Source organism: Megalops cyprinoides, chromosome 1 (genome assembly GCF_013368585.1).
Source record: "Megalops cyprinoides isolate fMegCyp1 chromosome 1, fMegCyp1.pri, whole genome shotgun sequence".
NCBI lineage: Eukaryota > Metazoa > Chordata > Actinopteri > Elopiformes > Megalopidae > Megalops > Megalops cyprinoides.
Genome location: NC_050583.1, coordinates 16253273 through 16272815, shown reverse-complemented (window position 1 = coordinate 16272815; position 19543 = coordinate 16253273). Strand labels below are relative to the sequence as shown.

Sequence of the window (19543 nt, the reverse complement as noted above, 5' to 3'; positions counted from 1 at the left end):
TCCTTCACCCAAGAACTCAGCCATCTCCCATCTGCTTTCACCTCCTTCTCTTTCTCCACATATTCGTCCTGTTTCGCTCCCTCGTTTCCTCTCCCGCTCTCCCTCCTTCCTGTCATTGAGCATCTGCTGCTCCCGCCACAGCAGATGACTTCCTGCCGAGAGCGGCGAGGAAAAGGGAGGGAAGAGAAGCGGAGGATGCCGGGGCCCGCGCGCCCAACGCCAAGAATCACACCGAAGAGCCGGGAGAGGAGACAGACAGAGGGAGCTAAAGAGCCGGGGCTCGACGGCGAGGATGGGCATACGAGCAGCGTGAGAGACACAGAACGGAGAGGAAGCGAGATAGAGGGAGCCAAAGAGATAAGGAGAAGCTGATACTGTGCAGACACACAGGCACAGGCACAGGCGTGCACGCACACACAGGGGAGAGGAGGGAATGTAAAGAGTGTGTGACATACAGTACGGACAGGAAAAGAGATGGGGCGGGGGGGGGGGTCAAGCAAATACATAAGAGGGCAGAGACAGCGGGAGGACGGACCCGTACGGCTCAGGAGGAAGTTGAGCCACAAAACCAGAGGGGAGAAGAGCGCGGGCAGAGCAGCCGGAAGAAAGGAGCACAGGACAGAGAGACGACGCTTCGACTTCAGCACGATTTTCCCACCACCGCGTCCACATTCGCAACCAAGCCCCGGGCTGCGGAGCACAGACACATTACTAAACTGTAACCCTACACCCCGATTCAATGTCTCTGGAAAAGAACAGAGTGGGGAGGGGGATGTGGTCTTTATTTTGGCAGGCAGTGCAGGGACAAAAGGCAGTGTCTCTGGGGAAGGCAGAGAGAGAGAGAGAGAGAGAGAGAGAGAAAGAGAGAGATTCTCACTTTAGCATGTGTTGCTGGGCAGAGGGGGTTGTGTGTTAAATGAATTAGTACAGACAAGACTGGCCACCAGTAAGAATTACATGTTGCACTGCTTGCTTCCAGAGGTGATGTTCATCCTCCTGGCAAACACTTAAATCCTTCTACATCTGAAAGTCTTTAGTCTTTCTAGTAATACTGGTCCTAAAGCACACACATTCTGTTTACACTGTACAGACACCTCCAAACAGGTACATATCATGCGAACATCCTCACTGTCGACTTGTTCACAGACTGATATCCTTCCAGTATTAATCAAATCAGGGGCACTACCACTGAAATGACGCACAAACTGTGCAGGCTTGCAAAAAAGTTAAAGAAATAAACCATTCTTGCAAACACAAGTTAGTAGACAGGCACAAACAGAGGGAGGCATGGCAAACTACCAACACGTTTACGGCTAAAGCCGAACTCAAATCCTCTGCGCAGACACAGCTCGACTTCTTTTTTACACGGTCCACTGGCTGTTGTTGATTGCAGTGCTTAATGTCACAGATTAAAGCGACCTACAGTTTGAGAAAATTTCGGAGGAGAGACACCTGAAGAAATGTGACATTTCTTCCCGAGGTCTGGCACCGGTCACGTCACATGAGCGTAGCCCTCGCTTAAGCCCCGATTCTGTGGCCTCTGCCCTCAGCCACAGCGCATGTGATCATCACCAGAACTCCAAATCTGTGACCCCAATCTGCAGCCAGAGCGCACGCCGTGCAGACGCACAAAGAAATAAAGAGCCATGGTTCCGACCGAATAAACACAGGACTGTATTAAAACGCGGGCATGCTGTAAGCAGAAGGCGCTCGGGGTGGGGGGGGTGCAGGGAGGGGGCCAGGGCACGGAGCTCAGTGTGTGAAAAGCATTCACCATCGGTCTACAGCTGGGGCAGAGCAAATCGCCATGAATGCTCCCATTGTCCCTGGGTCCACCCTCTTGGCCACGGGGGGGGGGGGGGAGGGCTGCGAGACTTAAAACGCCATTGTGTTTAAGTTACACTATTGCGCGCTCTTCACTGTGCCGCTACTGTACCGCCAGAGCACTGGCTTATCTGCCGTGGCCCTCCGCGCAGGCGGCTTCTCTCGATACCGATTCAAACAGGAGTGATAAACGAGGAGGTGTGTAACGCGGTGTGGACATCCCTTTCTTTCTTTCTTTCTTTAATTCTGCAACAGTTGGCACACGCTCGCACATGTGTGTGTGCTGAACTGCGATTCGCGGGCTGTGTCTGACAGTGTGGCGTGGGGATTTCCGTGGTCGGCGTGGCAGGGCCCACGGGGTCATTGTCCCCAGCTTCGCACCAGAGTCAAGTGCCACCGACTAAGAGCCGCTAACAGCCACACAGGCCCTGGGAGGAAAAAACGGAGGAGAAGCGACTTTCCAGCAGGCCGATTATAATGTGGCGCAGTTCAGCCGTGACTAATACCTCACTCAGGGCTCACCGTACGCCGAAATATCACAAAAATAGCATGCTCTCTAAATCCCGGGTTACAGAGTGCGGCGGGCAGACGCGGCTGTCTCCCATCGTCGCTGCTACGTGACCAACTTCAGGCTGCGCTGCTCCAGGCCACACATAGGCAGACATCGCAGGGGGCACATAAATCACGATGAACAGTACCTCAGATGCGCAAAGTTTCATCGGGGATCTGTCTCAATGGTTATGCTATGCATTTTACATTATTATCATTCAGCTGATGCTCTTATCTAGAGCAACTTGCACAGCGCATCTAACAAAGTGGCATGAAAAGTTGCACAAACAAGACGCCATCAACCACATATGAAGCAAGCGTTAGTGCCAAACACAGCGCTGAGATTGCAAGTGTGTGCCTAGATTGGAATGTAAATGCAATACAATACGCATGGCATTAAGAACTATACCATCCCAAATACACAAAACATTTCCACATATGTTATTACACATAGGGAGAACAAAAGATCATGCTTGGGGGTGGGGGGTGGGGGTGGGGGGCTGAGGTGCAGCCTAAAGAGGTGGGTCTTCAGTCCGAGACAAAAAAAATGGTCTGTATGTCAGCTGTTCTGACTGCAACAGGAAGCTCATTTCATCACACAGGGGCCAAGACAGAGGACACAACTGGGATGTGAGGGCAAGAAAAGGGGGGGGGGTGTGGGGGGGTGTGCAGCTGAGTGTCCCAAAGAAGCTGAGTGCAGCGGCCTGGCTGGTGTGTAGGATCAGATGAACAAGCAAAAGCAGGAAGGACCTATTCCACCACACCGCTCCATGGGCTAACACCAGTATTTTGAAGCGGATACAAGCCATCGCTGGTAGTGAAGGGAGATCAGAAAGTGGTAGTGAAAGTGAGAATTTGGGGACACAACTGAGCAACAGCATACTGAATAAGCTGCAGGAGCCTGATCACACATGCAAGGAGAGCAGCTAGGAGTGCGAGAGAGAACCAGTCCTTGAACAAGAAGTTGAGTAGGTGGTGAGGAAGGGGCGAATTCTTCTGATGTCGTATAGGAAGAACCAGAGGGACCTACTGATAGTCACTATATGGTCCAGGTATGTCAGATCACTGTCAAGTGTTTCTCCAAAGGTCTTGACAGGCCAGGAGACTGACACTGTAGTGTTTTCCAAGGTGATGGTCAGGTCTTAGGAGCTAATAGGTGAACACATTAGATCCAAACAGGTATCTGGAAGGACTACCTTACCACCTTATGTTTTTGCTCTCCCACATGTCATGCATGTCAGGGTGGGGGAGAGAAAGAGACACAGGGCTTTATGGCAATTCCCCCCCCTCTCTTAGAAATGACACTCCTCCTTCCCTGCAGGATCCATTCATAAATACCCAACCTTCACGGGGGGGGGGGGGGGGCCTCTGGTCACTGCCCCTGCTCCCCAACGTCAAAGCATTTCTGCATCAACCTACACCAATGCAATCTGCTCCTCTCTGACTGACAGGATACATCAGACAGTCACATCAATAGCACATACACAGACAGCACCAGAGCACAAGGAGAAAAGACACCAGAGGGGGGGACAAAAAACAGCACACCAAATTAATGGGAACCAGAAAGGAGATTACGGCTGATTATATCCAGAGAGGACGAGGGCTTGAGAGACAAAGATGTTTATCTCAGAGACAGTTCTGCCTATTAATCAACACAGATGGATACATTAATAAAAATGAAAGGCAGTTTGGAGTTAGATTTCATCAACTAATGAACAGAATGGATTGCCGTTTTTCATAAGTGCACCAGGAAGAGATTAATAGTCACACAGGCCTACGCTGGGAGTTGGGAACGGAACTGCAGGCTGACGGGCCTCAAGATGTGCCAGCACGTTCATTCCACACCAGGGGGGTGCGCCCCTTTAGCCTAAAGGAAGGGCCTAATAAAATCCATTTCATTTTTTCAAATTCATTCTTTGTTCTGCCTTCATATTCCTGTTTTAATTTCTAATAATTGTTTTCTTAGGGTACACGTAGACATAAATGAACCAAAAGATGGAGCAAAAATATGACAAATATCAAATAAATATTTTGAATCCTCATTCAACTGAAAATTACTGAGCTTTGAAAAAAAAAAAAAAATGTGTTTCTATTTTGTAATCCATCTGTGAATATCATCTTAAATCATTCTATGTACTAATACCATGGAGGTGCTAAAAGGTTATTCAGAATAAATGCTTAAAGCAGGTGAACCCAAATAAAATAAGGAAAACAAGAGGACACATCCAATGATGCGCATCACAGCCATAGGGAGTAACGTCCAAAATACCGGGCAGCAGTGTAGCAGAGTGGTAAGGGGCTAAGCTTGTAACCGAAAGCGTGCTGGTTTGATTCCCTGCTGGGTCATTGCTGCTGTAACCTTCGGTAAAGCACTTAACCCAGAATTGCTTCAGTAAATATCCAGCTGTATGAGTGGATAACATGAAACATGGGTAACGTGTAATTACTTATGTGAGTTGTTCTGGATAAAAGGGTATGCTAAATGACAGTAATGTAATGTAACACAAGGCATTTCTGTTCACCTCAGATGTGGCCCATTACCAGAATTACAAACGTTGAGCCAGTGGAAACAGTGGGCAAGGCTGTCTCTAAGGGCTGGCAGAAACTGATCCTCTCTCATTAGACACAGATGTACATGAGAGAGAGAGGGGGGGGGGACCAGGGTTAGGGGAAACGGCAGCATGGATACGGTTTCATGAGGAACTACGTGAAATCGTTAAGAACGTCACTTTGGTGTAAAATGACTTAAGCGTCAGCGGTAAACAGCAAATGACATGTCCGTACCCAGTGGCTACTGCCGTTTGCCAGTGGCTCACGACCAGCTTTTGCGTATGACCTGTGATCGAGAATGACTATGGCTCGAGTCCTTCCCACTGATAACCGAAATACCAGGATGAGTAATACGATCCCTGGGTCGGGTTTAGCTGGAATTAATAAGCAAACAAGGAGGGTGTCAGAAAAGCAGCTGATCCCAGTCTTGTCAGACATCCTACACTGAGGGTTGTGAAGGGATTTTTTTCTTGGGGGGGGGGGGGTTGAGAGGGGATCACTGCTGCCTTCAGGCTGTGGCATCTTTCCCTGCTTCCTCCATCTCCATTTTCCAGTGGCTCCATTCTTTTCTTCTTCTTCCTTCTTTCCACCTCCCACCTCTTTGCAATTCAGCAAAGCGACAGAGCCTCCTTCTCAAAGCTGCTTTGACACAGCACTTCTGAACAGGGCTTGAGAGTGTCTCACCAGTCGAGGGCCACACCCACAGAGCCACCACAGACGCATGACCTCACCACCCATCTGCCATCGCCATGACAGCAGCGCTGCAGGTAACAGCACACGTCACTCGTCTTCCTCCCTATCCCTCTCGTTCGTTTCTTCCTAACTTTAGGGGCACGTTTGGCTTTCAAAACTACGTTTTCCATCAAGATGGCTTCGTTACACAGTAGGTAGCCTGTATTATTTTAGCAACTTTTATATTTGAGTGTTGATGCCCATTTTTCTGCTTGTTTTTCATCTTAACTGTTTGTTCGTTCAACAAAGAACAGGCAGTATGATCTGTCAGTGTCCTTCCTCCCCATGACCAAATGGCCCTGACCATTTGAGGGAAAATACTGAACTTATTTTTAACTGTTATCTCTGAAACCAGATCCACAGCAGATCCCACAAACATAATCGTTTAAAAAATGGGTTCTTCATTTTTGGGTGAAGTCACAGAATATTTTTATCTAGCTCTAGCACAGAGTGCAGACCAAACCCAATATTACTGCCGACCCACCCAGAGCCAGGGGACTACACGTATGACTGTGAGGGAATTAGGTTGTAGGGGCTGTAGATATAATGAATTTGATCTGAATGCCTGATTAAATGACTCCCCACCTAAAGAGACTGCATCTTTGTAGGGACTGCTCCTTTACTTGAGTGATGCTGTAATACAAAACCAGTCTCAAACGGATGCACTAAAAAAAACCCTTTTAACAACATCATACAACTCAACATCATACTACAGCAATGCAGTCACCGACATCCTGCCTTCGCATACCCGGTGGATGAGGTTCCTCGATGTGGGAACACGATGCGGGATGTGTATGTGTGGTTTCTATGGAAGAGTGCAGGCGGGGGCTTCCAGCGGAATGGAATGATGCCCTGTGGGAGCACCGGAGAGCAGCTGGTGTACTGACAGAACCAGCACAGGGTGTGTGTGTGTGTGTGTGTGTGTGTGAGAGAGTGGAGGGAGGGAGGGGAGGGGGGTTGCCTCGGCCAGGATCGGTTTACAGCAATGCCTGGCCTACACTGCCCTACACCTATAGTGTTAGCACACATGGAAAAAGAGCGATGCAACCTGGCAGGACCCCTTTCCCATCACACCCTTTTTCCCAGGAGTCTCTGCTGCTAGTCTGACTATGTACAGGGTTACATCCAGCATGGCTGAGATGCTACTGTTGTGACAACGATGTAGAAGGACATGTTAGCTACAAACAGAAGGCAATTCCTCGCCACAGAGGATCAGGTGTCTGCTCACTGCGCTGCTACAGCTCAAGCTGAACTGCAGTGATCGTTAACGAAAGGGACTGGTCATAAACAGAATATCAATGAATGAAGCAAAAGAAAAAATATCAAACAAAGTTATCACTTACTCAAGGGTGATATTTCCTCAGAAATAACTTCTGGCTTTGCCTTTAAGCCACTGTGGATTAGAGTGAACGCTTTTTGTTTGCCTAGAGAGCGGCACGATACAAACAAATGTACGCCCATTAGGGGAGAAAATAAACACAGAATCTGCAAGTTACCACTGTGTGGCTCAACCTCTCATATCCGTCACGCTATTGTGCTGCATGTGATGTGGGCGGCTTTTATAGAACTCTGTATTAGGAATATGTCAGTAAGGGGAGCGCATAAAGAAGTCAAACACAAAGAGAGTGGAGAGCAAATAAATAAATTAGAGCCAGATCAATGTATCGGGAGAGGCCTAGGGCGGTGAACTAATGAGGGAGTTTCATGGCGAGTTACATAAGAACACTGCACCAGACTACCAGAGCCCCTGCCTGGGACAGGGGCCCACGCCGGACACTGGGAGAGATGGAGTGAGGAAGACACAGAGATGCCGCGATAGGGTTTGCTTAGAGCATCTTTACACGGGGTGGACAGTGCGAGGAAACCGCGGCCTCGCCGTCCCGCTCGCTGTATCTGCTGTTGCCGGAGCCCCCCCGCCCGCCGCGACCGCCCCGCAGAAGAAGGTGCCATGACGCGGGCCGAGGAAGCGACGCAATCTGGCACACGCCGGACAGCGGGTTCCGCCGCGCCAATGCGCTTACTGTATCATCAGCATAATGCCGCTTTGATCTCCACTGCTAAGGCACTGAGCCAGTTGGATCCCGTCAAAGCCCCGTTTTTAAAGCTTTTCCTCTGGATTTTCCCGAAGCTCGCACCACCTAAAACTGTAACCCCCGCTGCGATCTGAAATATTTATATAACTGTGAGGTTTGTCAAAAAAACTCAAAGTCCTCGGTTAAAAAGCCAGACCTAAATGGACACTAAACCAAGCATTAGCGCTTGCTTGGACACACAGACGGACCGGCTGTTCTTGGGAGTGCTTGTTAGGTCAGTCTAATGAGACCTAGAATCTAATTTATCCATTTCTTATATTAATTTCATTAGAAGATCACTATTTCAGTGTCTGTTAAGTTTCCGGACTAATCAGGGCAGTTTTTGTTCAAGTTTCAGTTTTGCTCAAATCAATACCCAGGATATTATATCTATTATAGTCTGTAAGCTATGTATCAGAAGCTAGGACCCAGAAGTGGTTCCGCAGCTCACTGTACCCTGGATTAAGCTGTCAATGATGAAGTTATAAACTCCTTTACCCATATGTATCCCTGTCTGTACTCTTGTACACGTTTGTAGGCGCACAATGCATACACAACTCAACCCAGTGACAAAAACATTGTTTTAAATATCATTTGTTTGAGTATCAAGGTGTGTACTTTGCATGTGCTGAGAATGAATTTGCATGTCTACTTCAGGGATCTCATTATATAATCAGACAACTATTACGAAGCTACCTTCTTACACCCTGCAACACTGTCTTGTGAGTGTGTGTGTATGTATGTGTGTGTGAGTGTGTGTGTGTGTGTGTGTGTGTGTGTGTGGTGCTTTTATTCAATCTGGGAGCAGCTGGGGGATTTGTGAGATGAAGTGCTGACCAAGCTAAAGCAGATAGTGCTACAATAAGTGCACCCCTCCCTCCCTCCCCCCCCCCTTCTTTTTCCCCTATGACCTTTATGAGGAAATGTGACGCAGCCGGGCTACGTGTCTTCCTGTGCGCGGAACAAAAGGCGTGCTGTAACGAAGCTTCAGCGATCCACCGGCGGGGCCCGACCCTCCGCGCGAGGGGGGAACGAAGCTTGGCTCCCAGGGGCCCGCGGAACCGCTGGCAGAGGCCACACACCCAGGAAGTCGCGGCGGCGGAGATAATGGCCTCCTCTGTTCCAGAACCTGTCTGACGACAGAGGAGCTCTCTCTCCGACACTGACACTCGCCCGTCGCTCCGGGCCCCCGTCCTCTCTGCCTTCCCTCTCGTCGCGTCGCACAGCCATTGTGCAAACCGTCCAGCGCGGTAAAAGGGCAAACAGCTCCCATATGGAAAAGTTTAAATGTCAACATGTTAACATCGGTACCCACATGAGAGGACTCGCTGCCCACCCAGCGAGAGACTATTGTTCCTCTAACCTTTTTTGTTTGGTAAATTCAATGACCTAGAACGTGTCTGACAGAAGTACACATTTGACTGGCTTTAAATGATGGCAGTAGTTAAAAGACAAATTACTTAAATGAAGTTTCTCTTTACCGCACGTACCCCCTCACCCACTGCAACTTTCAGAGCTTACATTTTATGTGCTATACATTTGCACACCTGACTATTTTCTGAAGTTCAGTTCATTTCATTTGGGTATCTAGCTCAAGGATATGTCAATAGTGCCCCACCAGGGAACCAAATCAGCACAATACTAGTTGTCATCCACAATATCTAAGTTATTCTCAAATTGTGCAGTGGTAAGAGCTGCCTTTGTTTCAGCCTTCATTATTTTAATCATCTGTAGCTAAATGTTTTCTGGTGTTCACCTCACTATTGTCCGGTGGATGGGTCAGCTTTATTGGGTGGCAGTATCAATTTCCAATATTTTCAGCTGTTGTTAAACCACAGAGAGAAGCCATTATTACAAAGGGGTGCAGCTATCCAAAACAGGATAAGTAGCTACAGACTCACATACATGTCTAGTAACCATCACCACAGAAGCTCTGAGCAGGATAGCACAGTCCATCTCTTGGGAGAGCATAGCCGTTAGGCCCAGAGACTACCATCAACAACACAGCTATACCAGAAACAAACAGACCCCATCTTCCCAACTGTCATTTCTCCAGGGATCACAGCCTTGTCTCTGGTTTCATCTGTACAGACAGAGCCGCCCAGAAGTGAGGAACTTTACAAACACCAATGGAAGAATACACTTCCAATTTCAGGGGCCATAGTATGCAAGTTGTTAACAAAGTTACTCCCCATGGGAATTTTCAGCTATCAAATATATATATATATATATATATATATATATATATATATACACTGAACACACACACACACACATTATGTATATATATATATATATATATATATATATATATATATATATACACACTATATGTGAGTGTATAAATAAAAAAAAAAAATATATATATATATATATATATACGTACAGCATATACACATATTTCACATATGTCTCTTTTTCCCGGTAAATGACGGGTAAATGACGACAGCAAAATTCGTGCAGACGTCCTTTATGTACAAAAGAGACGGGCTCCATATTAATGTGTTGCTCTAGAATTAAAGGAACAAAATCCAAGAAGGCCACTAACTGATCACTAAACCATTAGGGAATAAATATTGTTATTGCTAGGCTCTGTCAAACAGGGTGTTGAGGCATTATGTACTTGTTAACAACAGTCAACATGTTGAATTTTCAAAAGTTACTGGCCAGCAATGCAAACGTTTCTGTTTATGTTTTTCTTGCATTTCTTCAACAATATCTCAGCGATAATTACCATACTATTATTATTGTGCTGAATTGTCTATTGCTCGTCTTTGACAGCATAACACCAATGTTTTATTTCACTTTTATGAAGCAGAATGCTATGACTATCACGATTCCACAATCTCACTGTAGCAATACAGTAATTGTCCACAAGCAACTGAGGCGTTTCGGGATAGTAAAAGCGCTTCTCGAGTATATTCACTAACGTTAAATTTTCTCGCTACATATCGTGCACTTTACCTTACTGAATTAGGAGTCAACGCAACACATAGCATAAACAGTATGGACACACATACACCCAGCAGTTGATGCGGTAGATGACTGCTAAAAGCAACTTAACGGCTGACTGCAAGCATAAATATTTCTATTTGACACTCAAATCCAGCGCGTAGTGTTACTCGGACACACTGTCCAAGAGTTGAACAGCGGGGGGTGGGTGGGGAGGGGGGAGATATGTATATCGTAAACACCTGCCAGTATTGTACCCTCTTCAAATCCCAATCACACAGCAAAACACATGGACCGACACCTCAAGGTGACTGTGCATTTCTAAATTAAATTACATCCGTCACCATTCACCACGCCTGTTCTGATGTTAGACTATTTGGCACCGGCAGTCACTCGCTAACTTCAAACAGCTCTCCACCGTAACTCGGCCTCGTAACATGACAAGGAACCATAAACCATTTCGGCTTATTGGGATAATACAATAGAACACGTGGATCTCTTAACAGGGTCGTGTTTCAGAAAGGGGAACGCCATGCAAAAAAATGTGTGGTTACCCGATCAGGAGGAAAGGAACGGTAGAAAACTTCATGAACTTACTTGTATCGAGTCGTTTGCCATCGTTTGTCTTGCTGTCGGGCTTAGGTAGAATTCAGCTAGCTAGCGAGATAAAGCTACCAGTGCAACGGTATCACTATCTTGCAACAAGCGGCATTGAGTTGTGGTTGGTGGTTTTCTCCAGGTTGTCCGTTTATTTTATTGTTCAGCAAAAAAAAAAAATCCTCTTCGTCACCTTGCAACTGTTGGACGCAGTGTTATAATCAACTCTTTAAGTTTGCCTACTAGTTAAGAAAGTCCAGGGTAAAACTGAGTTGGTCCTCATAGTAGGTAGGCAGACTAGCTAGTCACTTCGCTGTTCCTCAGATCCGCTAGAACATCCCAATAAACATTACAGGTAAGTCAGTACGCAATGTGTCTGCTGCCCTCCACGACCATGCTCAAAATATAAGCGTGCTTTTCAAAACAATAAAAATCGTGAAACGTTCAACGCGTTTTAAGTCATTGTCTCTGCCTGAAAGAGGTGCTTTTGTATGGTTGGCAGCCAGCTAACTAGCAAACAATAGTATAAACTCCCTTGCTAGTGAATTAGTTGGATAGATGGCTACCCAAATAGGCTGCGATTAAAAATCTGCACAACATTAAGGTATGAGAAAGGATCCGAATACCTAGCTAACTGGCTAACGTTAGCTAGCTAACGAGACAGAGTGATAGCTAGCTGTAGCTGGAAACGCTAGAAAACTAACGAACGCCCTCTTTCTCTCTCATTCTAGCATCACATCCTTGACGCACGCCAATCCCCATATCACATGCCACAAAACCCCTCGTTGCAGTCGCGGTATTCCATTATCCGTCTAAATCCACGCCACCGGATGGGTTCCTCCAAAAATGACTCCTGAAGAAGATGACGTTTTTCTGCAGTAAGAGCTGATTTTTGTCTAGTTTTAAGACCCGCAGCAGGTCGGCACTGTCCTCCACAGAATGCCGCTGATGGCTAGAGAGTGAGGTCACTCTAGTGAAGCTCTGGTTGTCTGATGCTAGAGCAAGAGAAGGGAGAGCAGGAGACGGGAGCGCGCCTGGTGTGTCATGTGACCGGTCTTTTTGTACTAAATCCGCAAACTGGCACCAGCGCTTTTTATTCAATACCAACTGTTGATCACCATATTTGATACAGAATCTTCATTCATCTGTTATGCGTTATGAACGCTATTGTTAACATGCTTTCATGAGACTTGAGTATCTTTAGTTTGTATCAGCATATCGGCGCGGCGATTTCAAATGAGATTATTTCTGCCAGTATTGCTATTTAAATTTTACAGCTATTTCAACTTTAAATATTTTTATTAGTAATGGTGTTATGCAATGAAAGTATCTAATAATAATAACAACAATGATAACAGTATATTATTTTAGTCATAATATACCATTATGGTTTCCTCTTAGATGCATCCAAACATTACAGAAATAATTCTTAGACGCCTACTTTCAGCAAAAATAAAGTTCCAGATTTTTTGATAGCATTTTGATTATTTAAAAATGATTGTTTGAGACTGGGATATGAGATGTCAGGTTTCAACATCAGAGAGGGCTGTCCCAGGATCACATATGTCCCCACTTTTACTGAAACATAGCAACGCAATAACTGCATCCTCTTTTTGTACTTATATTCTATCATAAAGCAACAAACAAAGCAATTTAACATGTTAAACATGCAAATCCACAAACTCGTCCAACAAGGTTGCTAATAGGAAGTCTATCTTTTGGTCAGGTTCACAAATTACACAACAAAACACTGTACTTTTAAACAGCCGAACAGACACTGAAACCAAGGACCTCAGGTGCATTCAAGCAACCCTTTACACACAGAATCTCAAAGTACATCTACGCTGTGAAGCAAATTAGTGTGCCATGCAAACCAGATATTTGGTTACAGATGACTTACTTGGATGAAAGATAAGTCAAATGCGGCGAAAAATGAGAATGTTGAAAGGAGCACACACATTTACAAGAGATAAGGAAAACGAACAGCAGTGGGTTTTGCTCACTATCATTGCTTACTTGCTCCTCTGATATAGGTACAGAACAGATGTGAGGCATGATAGCTTATCAGTTTTGACCTACAATGTAAACATCAGGTCCTCTACATCAAATGTATCGGTTATAATGATATCCCGTCTATTTTTTTTTTCTAACTCTGGTTCTTCCTCTTGCACAGCTCTCTCTTGTTGAGGCCTATTACCGAAGCATTCTCTGAAAAGTAACGGCGCGTGGAAAAGAATATACAGCCCTCTAGCGTTCGGCCGTGGCCCATGCATTTAAATACTGTATTTAGACATGAGAATTTCTGCACGAAAGTGCCCGCATTGCTTCTAGAAAATATGTAAGACCGTGCAAAAAGCTGTGCGTGCGGCCGCAACACTGCTGCACACACCAGAATGAAGGAAACAGAGTTGTTTATATTCATTTAGTGAGGTGATCTTGTTACAAGTGTTAGTGTAAATGATAGGCACTCGTCAAACGGAAGTAATACACAATACAAGGCCAAAATCGTGAAGCGTGACTGCACTTACACTAGCTGTCTGCAGCTCGCTATTAGCAATAACCGTCGCTCCTTCTGTTCCTTTTGCTTAGCGGGAATTATAATAAGGTTCGACGAGGTAAGTGACCCCTTTGGTGGTTAAGTTAGTGGAAACTCGTCCAATTACTAAATAATCTTGAATACAAATTTAATTTACTTTGTGAAATTAGCCAGCTAATTAGTGTGTAGTATGATACGTAAAAGATAGTTGATGTTACACATAAGAAGTAGGCCTTGTCCATAGCCTCTTAGTGTGATTCAAACGTAAGGGCGTTAGCTTTAACGGTGCAGCTCGTTTTAAAAGTTAGTTGCACTGGCAGTAATTCAATAATTCATGTGTGAAATGGGATGATGATTTCTTCATGTGGTAGTGGTTTCACAAGGACAGACAAGGTATTATCTTCCATGGAGCAGTCCGTGCATTTACAAGAGGAACAACTCCTACTGCAAGCAGCGAACCACCCAGAAGCACTGGCTGGCGTGACGGAGGGTGAGGGACAGCCATCCCAACAATACATTTTCTTGGGTTAAACATGAAATATCTTTATAATTCACAGGTCAGCGTGGTTGCCTGCATCGCGCTAATTAATTCATCTCTGTAGAATCTGTGCAGATAACATGCACAGTAACTGTATCAATGTTATGTGATTGCAGTTTCAGGAGATGGTGATTTGGCCCCTAACTATGGACAGAAATACTGTATGGATCAGGCTCACGAAGAGTCAACGCCCTCATACTATACCAACATGATGAATGAAAAGTTGGAACCAATCGAACGGCAACTCCAGAACCTTTTAAATAAGGCCGATGAGTTTCAGGCACACCTTGTGTACAGGTAAATTTAGTACTGGGCACAAGGCGTACACGAAATACCAAGATCTGAATGGTTGCTTTGTGACCAGCTGCTGTCTCATGATTTTATGATGTAGTGCAGGGCTATTCATTTTGCCTGCCGGGAGGCAAGTACAACATCCTGTTATTGCTATGGATCAAAAATGGACTACTTGGAACTCCAGCATGATGTGATTCTGTAGCCTAGTTCTAGTATACAAGCGCTGTGATTGAATCTTTTTTTCCATGCTGTTATTTGTGTTTAATTTGGTTTCATTTTAAAATTCTGCCATTTAATAGACGCTCATATCCGGAGCGACTGACAAAGAGTATAAAGTCCATCTAATGATGTGGCATGAAAGACAGGGCACAGCTGACTACACTCGAGTGTTTCCTAATTGCTGTTGACTGTGGAACTGAAATATTTTTTCAGTCTTGTTTTATATGTTTAATAAGCACTCACCTGTTCTAAACTAATTAGTTACCTCCCATGAGAAACAGAGGGAAATTATGCTTTATGAACATTAGATAATAGCTATGTATATTTTTCGAATTTGTCTGTGTTGTTTGTACACAAACATACGACTTATTAATATATTGTTTATCAGTAGGAAGTGGTAAATGTTTGGCTCACCTGCAGGAGATATTACTCAGGAGAACCCTGAGTAATATTGTACATAATACTGTGTGTGCATTTTAAAAAATATTTTTCAGGTGTACAGTTTACAGTATTAGTGTATCAACAGCAGTTAAGCAACCAGTTCAGCCTAGTGTAGTAGTTTTAACAGACGATCTCTCACCGCGTTTGTGTAGGCATGACTGTCTACAGAAGGAAGGCTTGGCTCTTGTGGTGCCCACCTATCTGCGCACATGCCATCCCTACTTTACTTACCTGGAGTCCACGGCCCGCAGCTGCTTACCTCAGCGCACTCCACTGCCCCCCTACATCCGGAGTCGGGTGAGAGCCATGGGGCGAGGTTAGGGGTGGGTTAAGTGAACAGGAGAAACAGTACGGCCATTACTGTCGGTTAGAGGTAGTGCGACAGGTAGTCAGAGAAAGGGGAATTCATATGACCTCAGTTTTGTATTTTCTGGGCGTGTCACCGTCCCTGTTTGTCCGTGCAGCTGTTGCAGTTCTCTCAGCAGCTGTGCAGTCGTCTCGAGCAGCTTGTGTTGATGTATGCCTCCTTCAACTTCCTGTCTCTGGAGGAAGCTGACCCATCTAGGTATACCCAATGTTGCGTGCTGGACGTACACGCAAATGTGCAAACATTTACCTGCACATCTGTTATTTTAGCGTGAGAAATGGTCTTGTTGTCATACATTTTCCTTTATCTTTCCCAGCGTTTCCCACTTCTACATCGGCCAGTGCATGATGGACCGTGTCAGGGTGTCAATGTTTCGTTACTGTCGGCCGGCCCCTTTCTTGGCCGGGGTTGACGAGAGGTCAGGGTGCGGGCTCTACAAACGAATGCGCTGGAATGTGGAGAGACAGAGAGAGAGCCAAGCAGAGACAGATGAGAAGATGGAGAGAGGGAGAGGAGGCAGCAACACAGAGTAGTGAGTGAAGCTTGGAGTGAGAGTGCAGAGTGGAGCAAATAGGTGGTCAGATAGAGGGATGAGATCTGAGTCACAGACGGGCAAATGGTACAGTTCTTAAAATAAACAAGCTACATTGCTTCAGTGATTGATTTTTTTAAGTGGTCTCATTTGTATGCATCTTTCCTCTGAAGTTATTTCCTGTGCTATGAGGACGTGCTGACTGAACGGAATGGCGGAGATTATGAGAGTGGGAGGGAGAGAGAGGCAGACACAGAAAGCTGCGTGGTCAGGCTGTGGTCCATCGGCCAGTGGGTCCAGACAGACCCTGACCCCCAGAAGGAAGACATCTATGACTGGTAATTACCCACGCTGCACCTCTGCTAGCGCAGAGCTAGCACGCTGCTAGCACTTTTCATTTGTCTTTGAGAATCAGTGTCAGTTGGTTTCTGATTTCTGTGGAGTTGTCAGGTCATTTCTGCTTTGCTTGAACCATTTCCGGTTCATTTGTTGACTGCAGTGGAATGAGGGCCAAAAAGAATGTTAGCAGAAGTTCCTGTAATACTTGGAATAATTTATAACTCCTCTGGATTAGAAATCATAAAGCAGCACAGCGAGTTACGGCTTACATGGATAGTTGGAGGATCAAGTTGTAGAAAAAGCTGAGTGACAGAACACTCAAGACAGGAAGTGCTGTCTTTATTTTACAACCAAATATCACCACACGGAAAAATATTTGAATAAGAAAAATAAAGAACAAAAACCTTCAAAGCCTCGCGCGTTGACAAGATAAGTTGTTGTTACTGTCATATATCCTTAAGAAAACACACAAATGGTAACATATAACCATTAAAATCTATAAAAACAGTCATAAATGACAACATACCTTTTATGTATTTGACTATACTGCATATTCCTAAAATATCTTTAAAAAAAAATAAAAGTGCTTATTCAAAATGTTTTAAATGATAGCAGTCTGTCGCTTTATAAGAGCACCATCAGAGACATCTGGAGTGCAAACAGTGATGACGACTTTCTCTCCGTGTTTAAGGGTGCTGTGCGCTGTACCACTGGGGCAGTACAGGCAGCTGCTCGATCTAGGTTTGGAGGAGCCCTCCATCGGTAAAGCCACAGACTGCCTGTTGGGTGTGCTGTTCTCTCAGGAGGGCCACGGGAACGGCCTAACGGCCACATAGAGAGAACAGACACGCGCAGGCCGTGTTACTGGCAGAAGAGCCCCTGCGCTACACGCAGTTGCAGCTCGTTATCTTGTGTTCATTGTTTGGTAAATGTAGGGCCATTTCATTTCATTTCAGGGTCATGTGGAACGGTTTTTTATTTATGTGATGATGTTCCTGTCAGTCAGCCTACTGTCATTGTGGCATTACAGCGTCTGACATTCGTTCATTATAATCCTATATGGTTCTTTCCTAATGTTCTCTTTGTATTCTTGCAATTTGTACTTTTTCTAGTTAATGTAAAATAAAATCGGCTGTTCAGTGAACTCGTCCAGGATTCCTTTTTGTTCGTCTATAAAAAAAAAAAAAATCAAGGCAACATTGGAAAGCATTGCCCTGGATTCTTGTTCTAATGAACCACGTGAAAGACTAGCCTCACTTAAAAGAATGAGAGCCATTTTAATAAGTGTTTGTTTAATGTAATAGCATGCATGTCACCAAATGGGGCTGCACTCTGAATGATTACTGTAACTCCTACCCTTGAAACACCTCCAAATGATTGAAATTGCGTTGGTAGCAACAACCTAAATCAATTAGCATCCAGATTCAATCGTGTCAACGTATGGAATCACAGAATAACAGTGGCTAGTTTTTGTATGACAACAATAAAACACTCATTTTATTTTCAGACAACAAAATGAATATTCCAATCACACAGAACAGTGACAAATGGCAATAATGAATAATGTGCTCAGTTAAGAGGTCCCAACTAAATAAATTCCTTCAAAATAATCAGCTGCCATGTTTTGAGTTCCACGAGCTCATCCATAGTTCTTCATTTGAACATTTTTTATAATGAGTAATTTTAAATTAGTAACTCACAAAACAAAAGGCCAAGCTACAACATGGCCTCAAATTAAATATTTCCATACACTTTGTGACTGAATACACTTTGTAAGGGCTTGTCTGTATTGGTGTTGGATGAAAGGCAGTGAACAAGCTGTCTTATGCATACCGCTAATGAGCTGTCATTCTGTCGTCAGAGTGATTCACCTGCTTGTCACTTTCAGACGTTGATGTTCATTAATGTGTTTATAGAACACACAACCTTGGCAAATGGGATTAACTTATTTCGGCAAGCATTCAATACAACACACTCTGACTAGTAAAGACATGTCACATCAACCACAGATATGTCTGGACCAGAGTTGATTCAAATGAGCGTTTGAATAGGGGGTTTTTTTCCCACCAATTAAATCTCCAATTGATGAAAATATTACAGACCAGATGGATATGTACATAAAAGCACGCATATTGAAAGTGAACATGTTTCTGGTCCTCAACACATACTCAATACTTTTTAATAAAATGTCTTTCGAAAGAAAGTCAAGATAATATCCACATCTAGTGCACACAAAGTTTGAAGCTACATCATATGTTTTAAATAAAATATTTCTTCTCAACCTATGTAAACCCCGCAAACATACTTTAAAAATACTCTAAAACAATTGATTCATCACTAATAATCTATAAATAACTTTAATAAACTCTCATCATAAACTACTTCACAGCTCTTCATATTTCTAGAGTATAAAATAAAGCAAGCAATTTCCCTAAAATATTCACGAACTGGCTCTAAGAAGTTCCCTTCTTTAGAAAATGCAAACCCTAACCCAACAGAGATTTAAAGACAGAAACAGTTCATTTCTGAAGAAGAAGAAAAAAAAAAAGCACTGTGCATGCTGCTTTGGCTCCTTCATCCTTCACATTTGGAATGTGCCAATCTGTACAGGGTACCACAAGAGGCAGCATAGCAAAAAAACAGCATAAAGAGAAAGACACTGCAAACAGAGGCTTATACATTTGCAAAGAGTATTTCATTTGCAAACGTAGAGAGGCAATGCCACTCCGACTTCACAGCACCTGGGTCCTGGTTTAAGGTGCGCAGGCTACAGCGCCTGACTGCGTTGAGCTTAAGGACTGTACCAGAGTATCCAGTGGATATTTTCCCTGCTCCCTAAAACACAGTGGGTAGACTGAGCTATTACTCCCCTCTGCATATATAATGAATGAATGGAGCATCGGCCGACTCCAGATTAACTGTATCCAGCATACTAAATATCTAAATTAACTGTAAACGGTAAACTAAAATCAAATGGCTCCTCAAACATTTTTTTTCATAT

The 19543-nt window shown here is 44.5% G+C and overlaps 2 protein-coding genes across 2 annotated transcripts in view; one reads left to right on the top strand and one right to left on the bottom strand.

Annotated features, from left to right (window-relative positions):
• pkn1a (protein kinase N1a) overlaps window positions 1-12250 on the bottom strand; it is a 41867-nt gene extending 29617 nt beyond the window's left edge. Inside the window, exon 1 of the mRNA XM_036528915.1 lies at window positions 11277-12250. Within this exon, the coding sequence (XP_036384808.1) occupies window positions 11277-11297 (21 nt within the window). The 5' untranslated portion in view covers window positions 11298-12250. The remainder of the gene's footprint in view (window positions 1-11276) is intronic.
• Window positions 12251-14558: 2308 nt separating this feature from the next.
• c1h19orf67 (chromosome 1 C19orf67 homolog) lies at window positions 14559-17378 on the top strand. Its single transcript, XM_036526090.1, has 6 exons — window positions 14559-14647; window positions 15457-15601; window positions 15769-15869; window positions 15988-16203; window positions 16377-16541; window positions 17234-17378. The coding sequence occupies exons 1-6, from the start codon at window positions 14559-14561 to the stop codon at window positions 17376-17378; spliced, it is 861 nt and encodes a 286-aa protein (XP_036381983.1).
• Window positions 17379-19543: the final 2165 nt, after the last annotated feature.